Raw genomic sequence first — 24,662 nt, 5'->3', positions numbered from 1 at the left:
CTGTCCATGGTACAATTACTAAGGTAGATGCCTCAGCCCAGCTGATCGAATCTAAAACGTCAAAAAACTAGGAGTTCGCCATGAAAAATCAAAACAAAAAAACATATGATTCGGTAAGTAATGCTAAGTTTACATTTACGAAATCCACTCGATTTCAACTGTCAAATCCATAGCTCAAACGTCAAATGAAATCTCATCTGAAATCCATTGGATTTCATTTGACATTTAACCTATGGATTTGACAGTTGAAATCGAGTGGATTTCGTAAATGTAAACCAAGCATAAGAAATAGCATGTGTTCACTTTATAGAAAAACACAAGCGATAAAAAGAGACAACAAGAGATCGTTTGACGAAAATTTTGACAGTTTACATTACAAAAAAAGTTGCTTTGTTGTATTGAAATATGTTGCAACTTTAGCTCTGTTCCAGAACTAAAAAGTTTTTACAATTTTTACCACATTTACACATTTTGCGTTCCCGTACACAAAATTTATATGAAAATCGTTTACGACTTTTACAACTTTTACGACTTTTACAACTTTATAAAGTACGGGAACAGGCCATTTATGTTCGCCCATATTTGTCGTGTAAAAAGTTTCTAATGCGGGGTACACACGATCAGTTTTGACTGCTGATTTTTCACAAATATCGATAACAGTCAAACAATCCAGCAACCACAAAATATTTTGTGATTGCCTGAACGGCCACACTATCAAGCAACCGATTATTTGAGCAAAGTTGTCAGTCAAAAGTGATTGTTTGCACCCCGCTTAAAGAGAACGCTCTTCAGCACCATTTTTGTTTAAAGAGAAGTGAAAGGAAGAAACCAAGATGCAAATATAACAAGTTGTGCAAGAATAAAGTTGCCCTTGTTTTTTATTCTTTTATCAGAAATGACGCCCAACTTTACTGAAACGTTGATTTTTTCAATATCATAAAGGAAAAATTGTTATCGTAGTAAAATTTGTAAATACTTGAAGGTTCTGGAACATGCATGTTGTAAACATTTGTAGATTCTTGAGTTCTGAAACAGACCAAAACATAACCAGAATTTTGAGGTATTCTGGGTCACCCTGTATATTTCGATTATTATTTGTTATCAAAGTTAGCATCGTTGCTATTGTTTACTTCTAATATTAAATATTTATTATTTACATATGAAAAGTTTGTTTTTAAAACACCTCAATTAAATTAAAAATGGATAATTTTAGAAATATAGAAGACCTGAAACAATCTTGTCGGGTTTGCTTACAAAAAGGTGACATTAATATTTGGAATCATAAGGTTAAATTAACAGAAGAGGAGTACATAGACACTATAGAGTTAATTAATGTTTTTAATGATACGGTAAATAGTACATTGTTATGCTTGGTTAAACACTTCATTAAAATCAGCATTTCTTTCAGCTTGCAATTTTGGAACTTGGAACACTTCTGCCCCTTCTTTGTTGGCAGTGTCTGGAAGAGTTTAAAACCTGCTATAAGTTCTATGATAAGATAAAAAAGGCCAGTTATCATCTACGGAATTTTTATGACGAATGTCATGATCATCAAAAGCAAGAGAATCAACTACTGGAAGAAGACACGACAGATGAAACAAATGAAGAAAATGATATTATTGTCCAGTACTACAATGATGTTAATCAGGAAGCTCAAAATGAAAGAACAAATAACTTGGACTCTGATGACATACTGCAGCATTCTCCCAAACTTTCAATTAATCCGAATTCATCTTATGTGGTAACACAATTTTTTCCTGCTAAATTACACACAATAGAAACATCTTCCTACACAAATCCCGAAGAAGTTAATCAGCAGCGTAATTTACTTACAATAGACTGTAAAGCAGTCGAAATAAAGGATGTAACTGAACTGCACAATTTGGAATCACCCACGATATTTGATTTTAAAGAAACTCTTAGCACACAATCACCATCTACATCCGCAGATGTGTCTATCTATATGTGTCAGTATTGTCCACATTCTTTTGCGAAATTAGAGTTTTTAAAAACACATATCCTAAAGTGTCATATTTGTAAATTTTGTACACAGCCCTTTAATTTGGCAACAGAACTTTATCGCCATTTAAAAGAAGAACACACAGAACATCGTTGTGCAATATGTCAAAAAACATTTAGTTCCAATACAAATCTTAGACATCACATACGACGAGTACATCGTATTAATTTACCGCCTAAAATGACTTTGTTGGATTTTGTGCCAACAAATGAAGAGGAAGAAGTCTTTCGTGGTGTAAATAATTTAGTTAACATTGAAGAAGATTTAGTAGAACAACAATTAGATGAAAATAGTATAATTATTTCGCCAGAAAATTTAAATATATGTAATTGAATGAATAATGTAAAAGTGAAACAAATGAATTTATTTTTTATATTATAATTGTATTTAATATTGTATTTAATATTGTAATTGTATTTAATACTATTGGGTAGTTTTATGATTTTAACAATATCCTATAATAAAAATTGAAGTATATAGTATCGCGAAATGCAAGCATATCTTAAAGAAATCTTTGCTTATTTTTTTTTCTTTTACAACTACTACTACAAATTCTGTAAAATATCGAAAGAAATACATTCACCATACCTAAAATTGATTTCTTGCGTAGATAATAACAATTAAAAGATGTTGTGGTGGCCATTTCAACTATGGACAGAAAAAAGCACCCACATTGTTTTGGTTGTCTTTTAAAACAGTGTGATCAGATCAAGGATAGCTACGGAATATTAAAGGACTCTACCTCGAAAAGAATGGACTTCCGCAAATAACATGGACATTTGAAAGAGATCCGGGAGTCCGGGAGGGGGCCTTAAACTGCACTTTTTCAAAATTATATGTCTCATCCAGAACCTGCTAGCAGCTACTTAGTTTTACTACTACGCAGTTGTAAGTACTTGCAAATACTTTTACCTGCGAAGTTATCGAACAGATGTATTTGACCCTTAACATTTATATTCTTTCATGAAATTAAATCACGCTTACCCAAGCCTCAATATAGGCACAAGAATAAATAAATCCAAGATCGCACTTTAATTAGGTAGTACTTGGCCTTTAGTCTTTTACATGAAATCAAGCGTGAAGCAAGCAACAAAGTTCATTGTATTAACCTTAACCTTGAATTATCATACAAAAACACAACAAATGTTGATATATTAAGGTGTACAATAATTGCCTCGGCATATACGGTCCGTTGTGCGTCGCGTCACGCTTTAAAAACAACAACCTCAAGAAAAAAGCGTAAGTTATGCCAAGTTTGTTCTTGAAGTTTTCATGTGGTTGTTGTAACGCAACGCTCAACGAGCCGTATGTGCAGCGGCCTAAAAGGCGAGAACACAATGGGTTTTTGTTGCTTATTTTTTCCGCCTCGCTTCAAAGCGCAAAAGTGAAATTGTACTGTTTTCAATAGGACAGACCCCCATGGGAGTTGCCAATCTTCTACTTTCCGGGTGGCGGATGGGAAGGGGGTCTCTGAGTTATGCGGGGTCAGCAACGCCCGAGGGAAACTGAAGGTGTTTCTGTCTCCACATATCTGGGAGAGACCCTGGGGGTTTGTTTTTCTTTCAAACCCCCCGTGAAAAAAGCTCGACTACGACACCGGGCAAAAATTGTTTTTTCTACATTTATCAAACAAATTTTTATTTTATTTTTGTATCATAGAGAGATAAACTTCTTATTTTTATGAAGGTCGGTTTCCGATAAGAATATACAGATATGCAGTGACTCACACTGAAAGTGAACCACAAGTTTTCGGCCTAATTTTCGGAGCTTTGCTGAAGTTAGGTGCTTAAAAACTTTACATATTATTTTAGCCACTTGACTGCCAGAGAATCTCTGATAGATAAAGTGAACGATGGATTTGGTAATAACTTTGTTACATATCGTTGCGATCCATATCCTGACTGCAGGATAGCTGCAAATGTTTCACTATTTCTCTTCATATGATCTTATTTTTTATTTTATTTATTTTATTATTTTATTTTTCTTATTTAGAATGTAATAATTTTAATATTCAGTCATTATTCAAAGAGTGTAATACTAATTTGCCACACAGCCTCCTTCTAAGAAGCCGTAGATGGCGATCTAGTCATTGCCGTAATATTTATTTCACATCGGTGCCCTAAGCATGTGTTTGTAGGAAATAGATTGTACTAGCTGAACCCGGTGCGCTTTGCTACCCCGACTTAAAAATATAATGGAATCCTTTTATATATTTTAACGTATAAATATAGGAGATATGAAGGCGTTCTCTACCCATTCACAGCTGTTTTGGAGCTACTATGGTATTTTTGTATGTTTCAGGATGTAACACTCATCCTAAAGCCTTTTCGACTATAAGCATTCCTACGGTACTTATATACTCTTACAGTATTAATGTCTCTTTATTTGTACATATTGGATTTGGAGTGAATAAAATTAAGAATAGAACCAGGTTTGAGAACCTTTGGTTTGAGGATATTTGTAATTTATTTTATAAATCCTTACTCAAAGAAGGATTTAGTTATATCATATTAAAACATTATTCTTAAGAAGTCTCTCAAAGATATAATATTTAAAGCTGTAGTCTTGGTCAATTCCTTCTCAACTATAAGTACTTGTGTATATAATGATGACTTCTAAGTATCTTCAAAATTTCGTTGAAATTGGACATACATAACAAAAACATGAAAATATATATGGGAGCTATATTCCGATCTGAACAGATCTCGATATCATTTTGCACATTTATTTTTACACCAAATAACGTCTCACATTCCAAATTCAATGAAATTGGACATACATACAGTCTTTGGTGCATAAATTACAGGAAATCGGCCGAAAATATATATAGGGGCAATATCCAAATATGAACCGATTTCGATATAATTTGGCACATTTGTTTCCAGATCAAATTCCGTTACACACTCCAAATTTCAGCGAAATTGAACCTATATAGCATGTTTGGTGCATCAAATGCGGAAAATCGGCGGATAATATATATGGGAGATATATCCAAATCTGAATCGATTTCGATATAATTTGGCACATTTATTTCTAGACCAAGTTCTGTAACACATTCCAAATTTCAGCGAATTGGGACATATATAGCGTGTTTGGTGCATCAAATGCGTAAAATCGGCCGAAAATATGTACGGGAGCTACATCCAAATCTGAACCGATTTCGATATAATTTGGCACATGTATTTCTAGACCAAGTTCTGTCACATGTTCCAAATTTTATTGAAATTGGATACAAATAGCGTGTTTTGTGCCTCAAATACATGAAATCGGCAGAAAATATATATAGGAGCTATATCCAAATCTGAACCGATTTCGATATAAATTGCCACATATATTTCTAGGCCAATATCCATCACACATTTTATTTTTATTTCAGCAAATTGGACATATATAGCGTGTTTGGTGCATAAAATAAAGAAATCGGCCGAAAATATATATACATTGGAGCTATATCCAAATCTGAACCAATCTCGATATAATTTGGCACATTTATTTCTAGAACAAATTCCGTCAGACATTCAAAATTTCACCGAAATTGGACATATATAGCGTGTTTGGTGCATCAAATGCGTAAAATCGGCCGAAAATATGTATGAGAGCTATATCCAAATCTGAACCGATTTTGATATAATTTGGCACGTTTATTTCCAGACCAAGTTCCGTCACACATTTCAAATTTCATTGAAATTGGACGTAAATAGCATGTTTGGTACATAAAATAAGGAAATCGGCCGAAAATATATGTATGTGGGAGCTATATCCAAATCTGAACCGATTTGAATCGGACGAAAATATATATGGGAGCTATATCCAAATATGAACCGATTTCGATATATTTTTGCACATTTATTTATAGTTCAAATTTCGTCACACATTATAAATTTCATTGAAATCGGACATATATAGCGTTTATGATGCATCAAATACTTGAAATCGGACGAAAATATATATGGGAGCTATATCCAAATCTGAACCGATTTCGATATATTTTGGCACATTTAGTTATAGATCAAATTCCGTCACACATTCCAAATTTCATTGAAATCGGACATGTATGTATAGCGTGTTTGGTACACCAAATACTTGAAATCGGACGAAAATATATATGGGAGCTATATCCAAATCTGAACTTATTTCGATATATTTCGGAACATTTAGTGATAGACCAAATTTCGTCCCACATTCCAAATTTCATTGAAATCGGACATATGTAGCGTGTTTGGTATATCAAATACTTGAAATCGGACGAAAATATATATGGGATCTATATCCAAATCTGAACCGATTTCGATATAGTTTTGTACATTTTGTTATAAGCCACGTTCCGTCACGCATTCCAAATTTCATGGAAATCGGATATATATAGCGTGTTTGGTACATCAAATACTTGAAATCGGACGAAAATATATATGGGAGCTATATCCAAATCTGGGCCGATTTCGATATATTTTGGCACATTTATTTTTAGGCTAAAATGCATCACACATTTCAAATTTGGAGTCTGTATCTGTAACCGTTCTATAGATATTTGCATACAAAGTTTAAATTTTTTTGAGGTACCTCCGATTCTGATGCTATATCTCCGGATCAGAGCGGAATTTCGAAACTTTTTATAGCCTATGTTACTTTCAGGCGATGTAGTAATATACCCTGAAAATTTCAGCAAGATCGGTTCAGCGGTTTTTGAGTCTATAAATTTCAAACAAACAAACAAACATACAAACATTTTTCTATTTTATATATATAGATACAAAAATTCTAAAATGTATACATTTTATGTGGTATTGATTTTTAATTAAGAATTTACCTCATATTGACCAAAATTTTATTGTATTTTAAGAAAACTGAAACACTCGAAAAACAAACTTTAAGGTCTCATGTCCAGTATGAAATACCTCTGTGCCTTGTGTGGCTTTATGGATGGAAACTAAGCGGAAAATTCGTACTCCGCTCCTGGAATATATATAGTCCTTTTAATTCCGACTGGAACATAGGGCCGTCACAAATGTTTTCCATCTATCTCTATCCGTGGCAAGGTTTTTCATTTCACTCCATGTTATTCGGCTCTCTTTTAATTCAGATTCTACTTGGCGCCTCCAGGTGTTTTTCGGTCGACCAATACGTCTCGAACCTTGGGGAATGTACTCGATTAGTTGTTTGGTTACGCCAGTCGACGCTTTCCTCATGGTATGACCAAGCCATCTGTATTTCTTTCCTTTAATTTCATCTTCCAGTGGTTGTTGATTCGACATATTCCACAGAGCATTGTTGGTTATGGTGTTGGGCCAGTAAATACCATATATGCGACGCAGGCACCTATTCGTGAATGCTTGCATGGAGCGCATTAGGTTCTTTGGAATCATCCAGGTTTCACATCCATATAACATAACAGATTTTACATTGCTGTTAAATACTTTTAGTTTGGTTCCCGAGGATATAGTCCTATCTCTCCATAGTTTATTAAGCATTCCAAATGCAGTTTTAGCTTTGTTGATTCTACATTGTATGTCTTTGTCGCTACCGCCATTTGTAGTTATAATGCTGCCGAGATAATTGAATGAGGATACATCTTCAATTGGCTGGTTCATCACTTGGAAGTGGTTGGTGTTTCCGCTATGTATTCTCATTGATTTGGTTTTTGCTATATTGATGTGAAGTCCAGCTCTAACAGCTCTGTCCGTAAGATTTGTAAGTTTTGAAGACATGTCGGAGAAACGGTGTGACAGGAGGCAAATGTCATCTGCGTAGTCAAGATCATCTAAATTTCCATGTAGGCCTATTGTCACTCCACATTGTTCTGCCATAGCTCTTCTCATAATAACATCAAGAACAATGTTAAATAGAAGCGGCGATAGGACGCAACCTTGTCTCACTCCAACATTAACCTTTATTTCTTCACTTACAAGGCCTTCGTGAGATATACGGCAATGTGCATCTTTATATAGCTCTTTGATCAGGTTAATTATTTTACGGGGTACAACTTTACATTCCAATGCATTTCAAATAGCATTGTGGTGGATTGTGTCGAACGCTCGTTTAAAGTCCACAAATATTAGATACAGTGGAGAATACCATTCAGCAGACTGCTCCACGATCACTCGGATGCTGTTAATGTGGTCTACACATGACTTGTTTGGTATGAAACCTGCTTGCTCTGGTCTTAGTTGGGGTTCAATAATTGTTGATATGCGCTTATGAAGAATAAGTGCAATGATTTTATTTAACATATTTAGCAACGTTATTCCTCTCCAGTTGCTAACGTTTTGAAGATCGCCTTTTTTGGGCAACTTTATGACTAATCCCTCTTTTAGTTGTTTCGGCAGGTGTTCGTTTGTCCAAAAGTGATTAATAATTGGATATATTAACCTTGTCGTTAGCTGAATATCAATTTTTAAGATTTCAGGAGGTATGCCGTCTGGCCCTCCCGCTTTGCCACTTTTAAGTTGCTGGACTGCTTCCGATATTTCGGCCGGTGTTGGAGTTAAAACATTAATATCTTCTCTGATGTTGTTTGTGTGCTGCATTGGATCACAGTCGCATATATTTATATTTTCATTGTTGCTCGTTGTCAATAGTCCTTTATAGTACTTTTCCCAGATTTTCAACTGCTTGTCCTTATCGCATGTAAGGATTCCATTTTCATTTTTGAGGGGTTTTGCGCTGCATTTGTTGTTTCCTGCAATTTGTTTTGTTATTTTGTATAGGTCTTTCAATCTTCCTGTCTCGCTGGCTTTTTCTGCTTCTTCTGCAAGACTTTGTATCCATTTCCTCCTACCTTTCCTGGCACTTCTTTTTACTTTCTTATCTTCAGAGTTGTATTGTCTTAACTTTTCTCCTTTTTGATTGGGAGAATTGGCCTTGTTGATTTCGGCTTTCAACTGTTTCCTCTTTACAATGTGTTCCCATGTTGTGTCTGAAATCCATGGTTTACTATCTTTTTTGGTGTAGCCAATTTCATTTATTGCTGTTTCAGTGAACGCAGATGTTATCTTTTTGCAGTATTCTTCAATTTCTTCATTCTCTGAGAGGTTGTTGACTTTTTCCTTCAGTTTGTTCGTGAAGTTGTTGCAGGTGTCATGGTTTTTGAGTTTTGTGATGTCCAATGATCTTCTCATACTTCTGTTGTTGCGAATTACAGATCGAAGTTTTAATCGTATATCAGCTACAATCAGGTGATGGTCGCTCGCAACGTCTGCTCCTCTCTTGTTTCTCACATCAAGCAGGGATCCTCTCCACATCTTGCTGATGGCAATATGATCTATCTGATTCTCAGTTAGCCTATCCGGGGAAACCCATGATACTTTGTGAATTTGTTTGTGCGGGAAAAGTGTTCCGCCTAATACAAGGTTGAAGTTGTCGCATACTTCTAGTAGCAGCTCTCCATTTTCAGACAGTTGACCAAGTCCATGTTTGCCCATAACATTTTCACGGTTGCGGTTGTCACTCCCAACCTGTGCATTGAAATCACCCATTAGAATTTTGATGTCGTCATGATTAATGTTGTTAAGTACATTTGATAGTTCGCTATAAAAACGTGATTTGCATTCCATGTCGGCGAGTTCGGTGGGTGCATAACATTGAATGCATGATATGGGTCTTGCTTTTGTTTTAAGTCGGACCACAATTATTCTATCTGTGTGTGGTTTCCACTCAATTAGAGCTTTTTTGGCTTCTGCAGAAAGGAGGACTCCAACGCCGCTAGCTCGGGGTTGGTCGAGATGTTTTCCCGAGTACACAAATTTTGATCCACCGATAGTGTTGATTTCCCCACTATCCGGCCATCTCACTTCGCTTAAACCAAGTATCAGCATTTTGTAGTTGATGAATTCTTTTTCTATCTGAGCAAGCTTCGATGGTTCCAACATAGTACGTACATTCCAAGAGCCTATTCGTATCCTTTGTTTCATTCCAATGGTCGTCATCGAGGGGGTTGGTGTTTGATTTTCATTTGTAACGGTTTCAGTAATCAATGTGTATTCGGATGGGTAGATGATTGGTCTAAGGCATCCTAGACTGGTGCTGGGGTTGCCAGCTTTGCCACCAGCCTGGCAAAACGCCGCTCGTATTAGCTTCCACTAGTACCACGCGGAGGCCATTGCTTCTGCAATGGGACCAAGATATTGATCTACGAGTCGACTTGACTTGTCTTATTAAGGATTGTGGGAACACTTTACCTTCTGCTTATTTGGATTGTAAGTCTTAGAAAGGGTAGCTTTAGCCACTTTACCTTATGCAGCCCTTACTCCCTGCTCCTGGAATAACGTCTAAATATTTTAATTATGATCGTTAACAGGAAAAAAAACTGTTAAATGAAAGGAAAATTACATATTTTTCTGCGGCCAGGATATGAATCGCAACGTTATGTAAAAGATTACGACTAAATCCTTCGTATATAGTTGACTTTAACTGTCAGGAATGTTCGGACAGTCAAGTGGTTAATATTATATATTACGTAAAGTTTTTGGGGCACCTTACTGCAACAAAGTTCCAAAATTAAGCCGATAATATATTTTCATTACAATAAGGACCTTAAACATGTATAGCACGAAGATTGGTGTGCAGTCCGATCTAATGTGCAACAGATCTCTTAGAATCGATGCAAAATTTTTCTAACCAAAAGTAGTCAATAGTACAAAATTTGAGGTTGTATTAAAGTGGTTGCCTTTGACTTTGACATCTGAAATGTGTCCTTTATTAGATTTCGTTATATATCTTCCTATATAACAATGAAATTATATGGACAATACATAAGGAGCCAAGTGTAGTCCTTACTGATCAAATTTAAAAAATACTTTTTAATATACATAATTGCAAAACATTTTTGGACATGAAGGTTCTCTTTCGGTTTGAGTCAATGTTATTCTGTGTAGTGTTGATCGGAAAGTATTTAGGGCGTGAGAAGCACCAAAACATAATTTTAACCGATGTTGTTGCTGCTGTGTTCAAAATATGTGCGCTTAAGTTAAGTACTACAAACTTTTGGTTTGGAGTTTGGTCTTGAATTGCTTACCGCATGTAGTACTTATGATCCGGATTACACTTATATAAATGTACAAGTTTTGTTATTTGAAAAATGCATTAAACAATCCAAAGAAGATTTGGTTAACATTTTTATGAAAAATGCAGAGGACGTCATGGTGATCTCTCCTTGCATGTTAATTATCGACATTACATTCATTCACCATCCACCATGACCAGGGGCTGGATTCCGGTTCTATGAAAATTTGAAATGAAAAATATTTCCTTTATAATATTTTTCATTTGACAGTTTTCTCCTTTATAAAAGTTTTCATTTCACATTTTCATAGAAACAGAATTGAGCCCCAGTATGATATATTAATATCAATATCTTGCCCCCCTGTCTGTGAAATATAGAGCTTAAAAGTAGGTTATTCAAATTTGACACAGCATTTTTATCTGACCGCATTGGTTTTAATTTCACATATGGTTTACTGATATACAGAGAACCTTCTTGCGGAAATTGCCAACATAGGTCCACATTTGAATAGTCCATTCATTTTTACATACATATCAAAGACATAAATACAACAAGATAAGACATTTTGTTTGCTATCATTCTTCAGTGAATGGCTTTTGAATTTAACATAATAGCTGTGTCTTTTTACGTGATAATTAGTAATAATTATTACTAATGTTGCAGATTTTGACAGTTGTATAAAGGAAAAGTTGCTGAAAAAAATGTTTCAGCAACATTTAGTAAGTAAAAAGACACCCCTAATGTTATATCACGATATGGTGATATAACATTTTTTTCTTTTATACATTTTTACGTATTTAACCGAATTTACCGATCCAATTGACATAGAATTATTCTTGAATAGATCCTTGAATTCATAAATTTCGTTTCTGATACCATTACATGAAATGTTCCTCCTTGGTTGCGATTTTGAATTAACTGCAACCTGTTAAGGGTAATGTTTCTATACAAAGTTTCGTAAACATTTTTTTGTTGCATGCATTTTGTCTAGTCTTAGTTGTATTTATGTCTTTGTACATATTTTCATGGCATATTTATATAAGGTAGAAGTGACAATTAGCTGTCTTTTAAATTTTTTGTAAATTTGGGTTTCAAAATGTAATAGGCCGTTTACATATAACCGGGTTAACCCAGTGGGTCTGGGTTTCAAATGTCATTTCCATTGTGTATACTTCAAATAAATCCTCATAAAGAAGGTTAACCCTGCAAAAAACTATAATCTAAACGCCGTATAATAGGGTCTACTCATGAAATTTTAAACTTCGAAATTTGCTAACATAAGATACTTCTTTTCAGCATAAACGTGACCAACGACAGTTCTGAATGCTTTATATTTACATTTTAATTAATTTTTTTTCTAATTTAGAATATTTTCAAAATGTATTTTATTTTTTCTGAGAAGTTTTTTATTCAATATTTTCTTTGACATTAAATTTTCTATAACAAAAATGTTGTTTTTGTAAATTTGTTAGTTGTTGTAATTCATGCATTTACCTTATGTAAACATGCCTTGCATATTTTGAAAGCTTATAGATTTTCTCATAAGGGAGGCTATACAATGTTCATCCAGTCAAAATTAGCGTCGATTCTAGTTGTTTTCATTTTAAAATGAAATCTAAGGATATATACTTGTACATATGTATATTCCGGCAAAATCGACTGAAACTTTCTAACTTGATTTTTGCTACTTTTCGATTTAAGATACAGGAGATTCTCAATGGAACATGGTAGCTCGATTAGAACTATTTTGGCACTCCTTTCCATACAAGTGGGACCACAGTGTATCGGAACGCCTCTTAATTATTTGTGTTGTGCAAGTTTTAAAAAGATTTTTTTTGTTTAATCATTGAAACCGTTTTATTCAAGTACGCATAGATTAAATTCTTTAAAGTATGTTTGGCCGATAATGTTATGTCGCGTACAAATACGAGTATTACAATGTGGAAAGTATGGACAAGAGTGAACGAAAAAATAATTAAAGGGTACACCACTGGTTCACGTTTTGGATTACCCCTCATAGAACGGTAGCTCCCGATTTTTCAGGGTTTTCAGGATTATAGCCGTACTATCCTCCAGAAATGGCTGAAATTTAAAAATATTTAATCTTCTATGGGGCTATAATAAATCCTAATTTCCCTAATTTGTCCATATATTTCCACGTTTTGATAAAGCCACATCCATTTATGACAATTTCGAACAGTCAACTTTGCAGATATGTAAAGTCATGCTTGTGCATCTAAATCAACTTCTTTATATTTTGTGAAACGGTTTTATGTATTGGCAATATTTCACCATGATTACTTTTTAAATTTCATGTTTTTTAATTATAAAAAATATCCCAAAATAAAGGCTTTGTCCATACATTTCCACGTTTTGATAAAGCCACATCCATTTATGACAATTTCGAACAGTCAACTTTGCAGATATGTAAAGTCATGCTTGTGCATCTAAATCAACTTCTTTATATTTTGTGAAACGGTTTTATGTATTGGCAATATTTCACCATGATTACTTTTTAAATTTCATGTTTTTTAATTATAAAAAATATCCCAAAATAAAGGCTTTGTCCATACATTTCCACGTTTTGATAAAGCCACATCCATTTATGGCAATTTCGAACAGTCAACTTTGCAGATATGTATGCAAAGTCATGCTTGTGCATCTAAATCAACTTCTTATTATTTTGTGAAACGGTTTTATGTATTGGCAATATTTCACCATGATTACTTTTTAAATTTCATGTTTTTTTAATTATAAAAAATATCCCAAAATAAAGGCTTTGAAAATGTTGTTGTATATTCGCCATGTATAACAAAGGAAGTATATGAAATCCCTACTAAATGTGAAAGTCGCATTTCTTCTTTTACGTGCAAGGTTCTAGGCGTTATTTACTTTTTACATAATTTACAAAAGGAGGGTTAGTATTTTCGAACAGCATTTATGGCCGCCTTTTGTACAGTTACATCAATCATAATATTGCAGTGTGATTTCTAGAGGTCTTACCTTATATTCGACTAAACAGATCTTTAGTTGTCATATGCAAGATATGATCATATCTTTAGTAACTTTAAGTCATATTACATACAATTTTTGGCCTTCTTTTAAGTGAAACTTCATTTTTGAACCCGGCAAATCGGAGCTTTCATTGAATATATGTACTTACACATAGCCCAGAAAGTCTGCGTTCGCCTTACTATTTTTCAAAAACGATGCTAAAACTTTAATAAATAGGTAAATGAGATCAGTTTTTCTTTCATAAATATGTTATTGGCACTCTTTACTACCAGAATAAAAAGAAAAATTCCTGAAAATGTATTATTATTACGAAGATAACGGTAAAAAAGTGTTACAACTGCTAAATTAGAGCCCCAAAAAGTCTGCATTCACTTTGTATGTTGCAATAATACCGTGAATTTTTTGGCAGTTATCTCCCATTTTTAATCAATATTGTCACAACTGGTCATTCTGTGAGGTCGTTTACACACTTAACTTAAAAAAGTAAAATATTTCAAGAATGGAAAACAAGGACAAAGAAATTGGCATCAATAAAAGGACAATTCTAGGTAAATAATGGAAAAAGCTATCGAAATATTGGCGAAACTGTAGGTAGAACATATTAGTCTATACATAGTGATAATTAACTATAAAAAAATCGGAATTTTGAAGTCAATGCCCAGATCTGGACGGTCAAAGCTCAGTTTTGGACAGTCAAAAATATTATCAGAACGGGAGGAGCGTAACATAACTAATATACAGTCAACCAAAAAAGTCTACATACACCTTATAAATCTCGAGTTTTAAAGGTAAGGAAGCATTTTTATGAAAATCCAAGTACATAGATCTATTTCATATCCCTAATAAACAATATTACATACAACAAAAATATATTCCATAATACGAATAACGGTAAATTCTATAAAAATTAAAAAATTAATAGGGAAAAAGTGTACATACACCTAATGAAATATTAAGAGTACCGTAAAATACATGGAATAAGCAATACAAATTTTACATTTTATTGCTTTATCGAATGTCTCTCGTTGTCTATGATATATTTTAGACAAAATAGGAACATATTTGTGCTTTAATTGACGTTGTTTAAGGTCAGACTTCGCGTATAGCTTGTGAAGGCGGACCCTTGCAGATTTCTTTGAATTTTTCAGTCTGGTAGTTTATGAAACCCCAGGAAATACAGTGGGACTAATTACTTTTGAGATCCTAGAGCGCTTTGAAGTTGTTCTTATGGATAATATATGCTCCTGAGCTTCGCTAAATATGCGAATTCCTGAGTTTTTCATAAATTTTATAGTTTTCACAGCATTTCAAGGCATCAATTAACTCAGAAATGTACAATTATACGAAACTTTTCGCCCCTATAGTGAGGGTAATGATCATAATACGAAAACGACTTTGTTTACAGTACAAATTTTATGCTTTTTTGGTAGTGCTTACATTTTGATGCTTTGGAAGCTTCGGGAACAGGTTTGTAACAGAATATTTCACATTTCTGATTCAATTGATGCCAGAGGATTGTATCAGACCATATTACAAGGCATTTCAAGGCCTTCTATATGTAATTTGCACCTAGAATTCCACGGAATCTATTAATTTCCTGAGAAATCTGATGAAAAGCGGGCATTTATCGACGGCCAAGAAGCAATATTTTGCACAAGAACAACTCCAAAGCTTGATAGGGTCTCAAAATTTGCAATTTGACACTAATTTTGTGGTTTTTTTAAAAGTACATTACCTAAAAACGCAAAGAATTAAGCAAGGGTCGGCTTTAACAAGCTGTACAAGAAGTTTGACCTTAAATAACGGCATTTGACCCCCAAACATTATTTTCTTTTCTCTAGAATATATCTCAAACACCCAGAGGCATTCGCCAAAACAATAAAATGTATAAATTTTGCTGTTAATTCTATAAATTGCACGGCAATACGCATATTTCCTTGGGGTGTATGTAAACTTTTGTCCCCATCATTTTTAGGTTTTTGTAAAATTTACCGTTATTTGTTTTATGGAATATACTTTTGTTCTATTAAATATTGTTTATTATTGAGAAGAAATAAAACTGCATACTTGGAATTTCATGAAAATCACTACTAACCCTAATACCCGAGATTTAGGGGGTGTATGTAAACTTTTGTCCCTGACTGTATATTGAGTGCCCTTTGCTCAGCGAGTTTGAAGTATTCATTGTTTGGTTCAAGGATGTTTAAAGCAAAAGCGTTTATGTTGTTGCTACTGTTGCACATGTGTTGTTGTTGTTGTCGTTGAGGGTGTTATGGTAATAACTTTTTCTTCCTACTTTACGTAACGCCAGACTCTTAAGGCCGCAGCACATACGGTCCGTTGAGCGTCGCGTTACAACAACCACAAGAAAACTTCAAGAACAAGTTTGGCATCACTTACACTTTTTTCATGTGGTTGTTGTTTTTAAAGCGTGACGCGACGCACAACTGACCGTATGTGTCGGGGCCATTAAAAAACAGCACAGACGTTTATGTGCATGTAGCTACGCGCCAAAACATTTATATGCAAATAAATTTTCATCTTTAATTATTGTTGTTGTGGTTTAAAAGAAATTTTTAAATAATTGGAAGTTTATTGGAGCTGATCAATTTAATTAAATCTTTTTCTAGTATGCAACTCAATTTTTTTGATATTTGTCCTGGTGAAAGAGATGATGACAGAAGATCAACGGCATACGCCCATGAGAAAAATTACATCGAAAGAGATACAGTTAATCACAGTCAAAAGTATCCACTTCAGTTTCTTTCATTAAAACTGCGATTGCTAAGAATTGGTTAATGATAGCGATTTCATTCCTTTATATATGTATATACCCTCATATTCATTATGAATTTAAGCTCTGCTCCAGAACTAAAAAGTTTTTAAAATTTTTACCACTTTTACACATTTTGCGTTCCCGTACACAAAATTTATATGAAAATAGTTTACGACTTCACAACTTTTACCACTTTACGGTATTATGCCAATATATACAAAAAAATTGAAATCTTTGGTTTGTTGAGTTGTAGTGGTGTAGTAGTTGTTGTGGTGTGGTAGGAAAAGTGACATTTTAATCAATCATAATATCATCTTTTTTTGTTCGCAAGCAGAACCCAAATTTAATTTAAAAACATAAAAAAATCATGCGTTTGGATAAACAGGACTGTTTTTTACTGGTATACATACATATATATGTATTTAAAAATCATACATTAGAAACCTCATAAGTGAAGTGCATTCTTTCTTGATTAAAATTAACAAAAAATCGTTTCCTTCAACGATTTTTTCCTATTGTTTACATTATATATATATATATATACATATATATATATATATTATCAAAAGATCTTTATTGCGGAAATTCCTTATCACTATAAAATAAGATTTGCACATGTTCATTATTACTTGTGCACTCAATAGCCGCATCAAATCTCCTCTTAACGTACTCCATAGTTATCACAGTTGGAGTACCATCTACCCGTCTTCTTATATCGTGGAAAAATGTCTCCACTGTGCAGTGCGTTGTCAATTTGCTCACATTTATAATTCCGTAATCGTCCAGCAGAAATTCCCATGCTGACAGTGATGATGACCACATGCGGCTGGAATGAAAGTCACTTCCGTCTAGAAATTTTTTAAGGTCTGATATTGCTCGCGTTTTCAGCCTATAACCAATAGTCATTCCTCTTTCTTCTAATGACAACATTCTAAGGAAGGCTGCCAAGGCGGAAACAAATGTAATGGTTGCATTCAACACGTGTATGTCCGCTGCTCCTGGGTACATCTCCGCCAATGCCATTAAATCATCCACAACTTGATAATTGAAGATTTCTTGAAATCTATGCATTTTGAAACGGTAGTGGTCATATGTATCCACAAAATATTCTTTATTGTGGCAGTAGACATCCACAAAAGCGAATTCAACCACTGGTCCTTCGTACCTTAATATTTCATCTTTGAATGCGGCTGTAATGTGTACAATAAAGTGGTACACATCGTAGGTCCAAAGTTGATGTCCGACATAAACTCTATCTTCTTCGAAGCCCGGCGGGAAGAGAATATTATGTGTGCTATCTGAATCACAGACGTTGTACTGTATTTTAGCGCCGATGCTTTCACCTACAGCATGAATCCTTGATATCATATCTTGGACACAATGTGCCGTGTAATTTTCATGAGCCTCTGTTCCAATCAAAATGGTCCAATTTTTGCATATACCGGTTAGTAGAAGCAGTACTGGCTCCGTACTTCATCGACAAGGACGTTTAGTGCGTCAAAAGTCATGACGCAATCTCTGTGCCTTTCCTCCATGCTTGCAAAAAATTGCCTCAGTTTAACCCACTTAGCGCCGAGAATTTGTTTTGCGAGAAAACTTAAAATTTTTTATGAAAATTACATTTTTGAGACTTTCTAAGCATTTTTAATAAATAAATTTTTTCTCTAAAACGTATAGTTTTCCTGCAATCGGGCCTTCTTTTAAAAGTGTCAAAAACTTTGGAGGGTAATATTGGTGTATCCCTACATGCCAATCCCTTGGTTTCTGATTGAGAAAATACTCTTACTATATTCCTAACAAATCCCTGACTTTATATGATTCTAACATTTATGATTAAATTTTTCATCAAAAGTCGAAAATTACAAAAAAGTCGATTTTTTGAATAGCTTGGGTTTTAGGCCAATTGCGTGGAAATGCGTAGATCAAATGTAGCGTTATATGCGTGGAATGACAGATAACAGACAATACTATATCAAAATGCAAAAAAAACCCCACAAAAATATTCGAAAAAACATAGTTTTACGTCAATTTTTGCAACCATTTTTTTTTGTGGCGTTTAAACGACCAGTGGCTTTGTCTGGGTTAATTGTTGTTGAATTCGCGAAGCCCATTGGAGAATCCGGACACCACGCCTCAACAGTGTTGATATTGGGTGTTCTAGCTCCAAAGAACAGCTGTTCGTTGATGTAGACTGTTTTTCCAAGAAATGCTCTGATGATTATAACTCTTCTCTGATCTTCATCGTAGGGGGACGGATAGTTCCATTAGCAATATTGGTATATGTTTCTTTATTATATATTTGTTCACTGTTGAGTTCTTGATTTTCCATTTTATTTTTAAAATGGAAAATTTTTTTTCTCTGGTTGTTCTTATCTTTTTCGATGACACTTATTGAATGAGGAAAATCTGTAAAGTAACGATCTTATATAGTTACACTGAAATCCTCAGGTAGAAATGCTTCATTCGCGATTGCACAGGTAATTGTACCTGCAAGTGAATGTATGCACACACAAGGCCATAAAAGGGACTAATTTTCCAAAAACAAGGGAAAAGAGGGACAATTCCGTGAATGTATGCACAAACAAGGCCATAAAAGGGACTAATTTTCCAAAAACAACTACATTGGGCTGCTGCAGTGGGATGAAAAACATATATTAACACATACACTAACCGTGTATGTTTTTTATGTATTCCATAACTCCAAAGTAATATTTTTTTGAAGATCACACGCTATCAACTTGAAAAATATAAATATTGCAAAATTTTAAAGAAAAATTTAATTTATTAACCCACTTAGCGCCAGAAATTTTTTTTGGAAAATTTTAAATTTTCTTATTGAATTCAGTTTTATTTTTAAGCATTTTTTAAAAAGTAACTTTTTTTCTTAAAACTTATAGTTTTTCCGGAATCGGGTGTCCTTTAAAACGGACAGTGGCAAAATCCACTACCGTAAATTTGTATGGGAAATTGGTGTTTTTTACAAATATGTATAAAGTAAACTTCATTTTTAGTCGTACGCACAAAGCCAACTGTTTTATATTTTTAAAGATATTCTCTATCTTCTTCATTTTATAAAATATTTTCCATCGTACGCCCTAAAGAACGGCATGTTTACTTTATCCGTAATTGTAAAAAACATCAATTTCCCATACAAATTTACGGTAGTGGATTTCGCCACTGTCCGTTTAAACGGACAGCTAACTTTGCAGTGTAATACAGAAGAATTCTTGCTTTGTATTCACAATTTATGTTTTTAGAATAATACTTTCACATCTTTTCTAAATAATCTTTGCGTTGTATAAGTGTAACTTATCTAAATATGTGTTTTTTACCATTGTAAGAAAATCAAAAAATCACTTCACGAAAAGGGTTATTTTTGTGACCGAACCGCGAAAAACTACGCAGGTCAAATGTCAATTTATGAACGGGGAAGGACAGACATATGAGTAAATAATTAGAAAATACAAAAAACCCCGCGATAAAACACGCATCTAACTGTTTTTTACCTGCATTTTTGTGCACATTTTTTGCTGGCGTTTAAACGACCAGTGGCTTTAAGTGGGTTAATAACGAATTACATTTCAGAACTTAATGAGGATGGTGGCATCACCACAACCGCCACCACATCAAAGAAACTAACATGTACTGTTGCCACCCAAACCGACAACACTTTATGCCGATGTCAGCCACTAAAGATAGCCACTAAATCTATCCAAACTTGTTCCATCATTTTCACCCTAGAGATTTAAAAAAATGCTGCACAAAGCAACACCACCTCCTCTACCACAACAAATCACCCTCCCTTAAATTCCTTAAATTAAATCTCCTCTCCTCCTCTACCACAACAAATCACCCCCCCTTAAATTAAATCTACCAACAAAACAAACATTAAAACCCCCACCAACACCACCTACTCTACCACAACAAAACCCCCCCACCCCTTAAATTAAATCTACCAACAAAACAAACATTAAACCCCCCAACACCACCTCCTCTACCTCAACAACCACAGCAAATCACCCCCAACTTAAATTAAATCTCCTACCTACATTCCCAACATCTACTCCACAAATATTAAAAATCGTTACATCTAAAGTATAGGAACCCTGAAATATGCCTTGCAAGAAGAACGGGGAAAAACTCCTATATCTTGCCCCGAAAACTTAGTAAAATCTTTGCCAAAAAGGCTAAAAGCTGTAAAGGATAACAAAGGATGTTGTACCAAGTGCTGGAACCCTAAAAAATCCTTTTTGTTTCATGAAACTTTTAGAGTGCATTCTTTTCACTGTGAGGTAGAAATCGATGTTGTTTAACCATTTGTATTTTTTTATCTAAATTTACCTGAATCTCGTTAATTTTATTTTATTATATTTAATTTATTACACTAATGTAAAAATATAAAAAGGAATGAAATCGCTATCATTACCCAATTCTTAGCAATCGCAGTTTTAATGAAAGAAACTGAAGTGGATACTTTTGACTGTAATTCACTGTATTTACTTATGGGTTTAACGACGAAACTTCCAATTTTACAATTACGCTGGATGACGAAGCGCCAGCTGAAATATTAACGATTGTGTACGAATACCTTCATAATGGCGAAAGCCAAATAAACCCAATATATTTAAAGTATTTTCATAATACTTTAAATTATTTAGAAATTAATTCAGATTGGTACCTAACGCCACCACCACCTTTTACCACCGGACCTCGGCCAAAAACAACACCGAAAACCACAATAACAGAAGCTGAAGTTTACGAAGACGAAGAAGAGGTCACAATAACAACTGATGTTTACGAAGGAGAGGTCATGTCGCCACTATCACCTTCTACCACCATACCTCCGCCAAAAAATCCGAAAACCAAAGTAACAGAAGCTGATGAAGAAGAGGTTATACAACCGTTGTCGTACCACCACCTTCTACCACCGGACATCCGCCAAAACGGCAAACTTATAATTACATTAATTTTTAAAGTTTTGCCTTGCAACAAAATAATGATGACAATAATGACCATAATATAAACGATAAAAGCATCATATCTGTACAATTGAATGAAGCAGATATTGAATTGCAGTATGAAAAGCTACCAACAAAAACTCAAACAGCAGTAAAGGAATTCATGGAGTTAATATTTAAAAACAAAACAAGCACTTCTATACAATCAATTGCAGATAAATATAGAATAAAAAGGGAAAATTTATACTACTTAATTAGAAATGCCGAATATATGGATTTTAAATCAGTGTTCACCAGCAACAACAAATTCAACCGCTGCATTTGTGTTGTGGACACACACGAGGTTATCTATCCCTCTCTAGATAAACATCGTGTGCGTTAATTCATTGCTAAAACAAAGAAGATGATCGGTGGTGAGAGCAACGTTCAAACTCACCACAAATGAGATTGTGTGTGTTCACACAGACACGGCTCACGAGCCCAGTGGTGATTAACACTGTTTTAAATATAACGAACAAATATCTCAATACAAAGAGTGACTTGAAAAATTGGCAGTATTAAAAAAACTGGAAGCCCAATTAAACCAAACAAAATCAAATTTTACCAAATGTACTTCCAGCAACAAAAATCAAAAACTACAAAAAGCGATGGAGGAATTCGAATTCATCGATTTGAAATATATTTAAAAAGTAAAGGCCTGCGTACATAAGCTGCCTCGCCTGTTTGCCTTGCTTTCCTGCTTCATTTTTGACATAATAAAAATAAAAGAATAAAGGAGGCCGAGCAAATTTCGAACTGGGTTGCCCTTTTCTCTTTTATTCTTTTATCAGAAGCAAGCAAGGTAAGCAGGCTAGGCAGCTTATGTACGCAGGGCTTTAACCCTTCCAAAGTAGCCATTTCAAATAAACACGAAATACATAGGAAACAGTTAGCATACAATCTAAATAGAAATGCCAGATATCTAGATTTTAAATATAATGACGAAATGTCTCAATACAAAGAATGTGTAGAAAAAATAGAAACAACTAAAAACAAGCTGAAAAAACTCATAAAAAAAACTCAAATTGTTCTAAAACTAATACTACTATTACTGAGCTAGATAATCACATACCAATTGTAAGAATAGAACAAATTATTTCAAATGAAGATTTGTCATTATATAATAACCATCTCGCAACCATACAATGTTAAACCAATTATCTATTATATTGCATACAATAAATTTAAATCAAGCCTAATAATTTGAGTGCTCTTTGTTCAGCGAGTTTGAAATATTCATTGTTTGGTTCAAGGATGTTTAAAGCAAAAGCGTTTATGTTGTTGTCGTTGAGGGTGTTATGGTAATAACCATGGTAGAATAAAGTAGGAAGGTAGGCCACAGCTAACAGCTGATTACAATTTTTTTCTTTTTATGGCCTAATCTGTCAAAAGCAGGGTTGACATTTTGTACTGTTTTTGACATTATGCAATCATAAAGGTAGATGTATCGCTGAATTGTTCCAACAAAAAACTTCTGCTGTAACACTATATCTTAAAATTGAAAACAAGGACAAAAAATGTGTATTTGCGTGGCAAAATAAAGTTGTTGATTTTTTTAGCAAAACCTACGAATGGACGATTTATCAAATATTGATATTAATTTAAATTTGTTCCAAAAGTACGGGAATGTAAAAATTACAATTTTTGTAAAAATTCTGCTGACATTTATCTGCAAATCAGATGCCAGCAATCACGATGTCAGATTAGCCAGACTTGTCAAGTAGAAAATAAGTGAATGACATTTTTTCACTGTCATAAGTTTGGGAAGAACTTTTGCTATTTTTGGAACACTTCACCAACAAGAATATTCTGGAGCCTAGCTAAAGCAATGTTTTTACACTATATGGCACTTTTAACATATAAAAAGTGAAGCTCTAAGTTCCATATGTTTTTGTAATACGGGATATCTATGCAGGTACATCTACCATTATTATTGTACCATGCCATTTGACGTTTTAAGCCATGGCTGCAGGGTGGCATTTCTCAGTGATTTTCATACCTGGCCTACCTCCACTTTATTGTACCATGAGTCTGGCGTTACGTAAGGTAGTCCATATTTACATTAGGCAATTTTCCTTGCGGCAATTGTCAGTTTGTCGGTGAGAGAGGGTGTTGAGAGGCAAAGGGTTACCATATGCCTCACCTATCTCACCTTTAAACTGGCAATTGCCGCATGGAAAATTGCCTAATGTAAATATGGACGTAGGAAGAAAAGGTTATTACCATGGTACAATAAAGTGGAGGTAGGCCAGGTATGAAAATCACTGAGAAATGCCACCCTGCAGCCATGGCTTAAAACGTCAAATGGCATGGTACAATAATAATGGTAGATGTACCTTCATAGCTATCCCGTATTACAAAAACATATGGAACTTAGAGCTTCACTTTTTATATGTTAAAAGTGCCATATAGTGTAAAAACATTTCTTTAGCTAGTCTCCAGAATATTCTTGTTAGAAAAGTGTTCCAAAAATAGCAAAAGTTCTTCCCAAACTTATGACAGTGAAAAAATGTCATTCACTTATTTTCTAATTGACAAGTTTGGCTAATCTGACATCGTGATTGCTGGCATCCGATTTGCAGATAAATGTCAGCAGAATTTTTACAAAAATTTTTACATTCCCGTACTTTTGGAACAAATTTAAATTAATATCAATATTTGATAAATCGTTCATTCGTAAGTTTTGCTAAAAAAAATCAAAAATTTTATTTTGTCACGCGAGTACACATTTTTGTTCTTGTCTTCAATTTTAAGATATAGTGTTACAGCAGAAGTTTTTTGTTGGAACAATTCAGCGATACATCTACCTTTATGATTGCATAATGTCAAAAACAGTACAAAATGTCAACCCTGCTT

The 24,662-nt window shown here is 34.1% G+C and overlaps 2 protein-coding genes across 3 annotated transcripts; one reads left to right on the top strand and one right to left on the bottom strand.

Annotated features, from left to right (window-relative positions):
- Window positions 1-38: 38 nt before the first annotated feature.
- On the top strand, window positions 39-2,531 carry LOC141394128 (uncharacterized). Of its 2 annotated transcripts, XM_073968047.1 has the most exons (3): window positions 39-113; window positions 1,214-1,349; window positions 1,409-2,531. In XM_073968047.1, the coding sequence occupies exons 1-3, from the start codon at window positions 106-108 to the stop codon at window positions 2,351-2,353; spliced, it is 1,089 nt and encodes a 362-aa protein (XP_073824148.1). In that variant the 5' UTR covers window positions 39-105; the 3' UTR covers window positions 2,354-2,531. The 2 variants fall into 2 exon arrangements, with proteins under 2 accessions (XP_073824148.1, XP_073824147.1); XM_073968046.1 differs by lacking the exon at window positions 39-113 and having other exon boundaries at window positions 1,099-1,349.
- Window positions 2,532-6,993: 4,462 nt separating this feature from the next.
- On the bottom strand, window positions 6,994-9,570 carry LOC141392273 (uncharacterized). Its single transcript, XM_073965224.1, has 3 exons — window positions 8,796-9,570; window positions 8,387-8,696; window positions 6,994-7,336 (listed from the first exon to the last, which is right to left on the bottom strand). The coding sequence occupies exons 1-3, from the start codon at window positions 9,568-9,570 to the stop codon at window positions 6,994-6,996; spliced, it is 1,428 nt and encodes a 475-aa protein (XP_073821325.1).
- Window positions 9,571-24,662: the final 15,092 nt, after the last annotated feature.

The sequence above is a fragment of the Musca autumnalis genome, unplaced genomic scaffold (genome assembly GCF_047663935.1).
Source record: "Musca autumnalis isolate F117 unplaced genomic scaffold, ASM4766393v1 scaffold_2, whole genome shotgun sequence".
In the NCBI taxonomy this organism is placed as follows: domain Eukaryota; kingdom Metazoa; phylum Arthropoda; class Insecta; order Diptera; family Muscidae; genus Musca; species Musca autumnalis.
Note: the sequence above shows the minus strand (reverse complement) of the source record. Positions and strands in the feature narration are given on the sequence as shown.

What these genes read in the sequence shown, in the direction of transcription:
- LOC141394128 (XM_073968046.1), top strand. Translation starts at nt 1,200, where the DNA reads ATGGATAATTTTAGAAATATAGAAGACCTGAAACAATCTTGTCGGGTT. An exon ending in TTAATGTTTTTAATGATACG is followed by an intron (nt 1,350 to 1,408) that starts GTAAATAGTACA and finishes CATTTCTTTCAG; the next exon opens with CTTGCAATTTTGGAACTTGG.
- LOC141392273 (XM_073965224.1), bottom strand. Translation starts at nt 9,570, where the DNA reads ATGGAATGCAAATCACGTTTTTATAGCGAACTATCAAATGTACTTAAC. An exon ending in AAAAAGAAGTGCCAGGAAAG is followed by an intron (nt 8,697 to 8,795) that starts GTAGGAGGAAAT and finishes AACAAATTGCAG; the next exon opens with GAAACAACAAATGCAGCGCA. An exon ending in GATATTCAGCTAACGACAAG is followed by an intron (nt 7,337 to 8,386) that starts GTTAATATATCC and finishes ATTCACGAATAG; the next exon opens with GTGCCTGCGTCGCATATATG.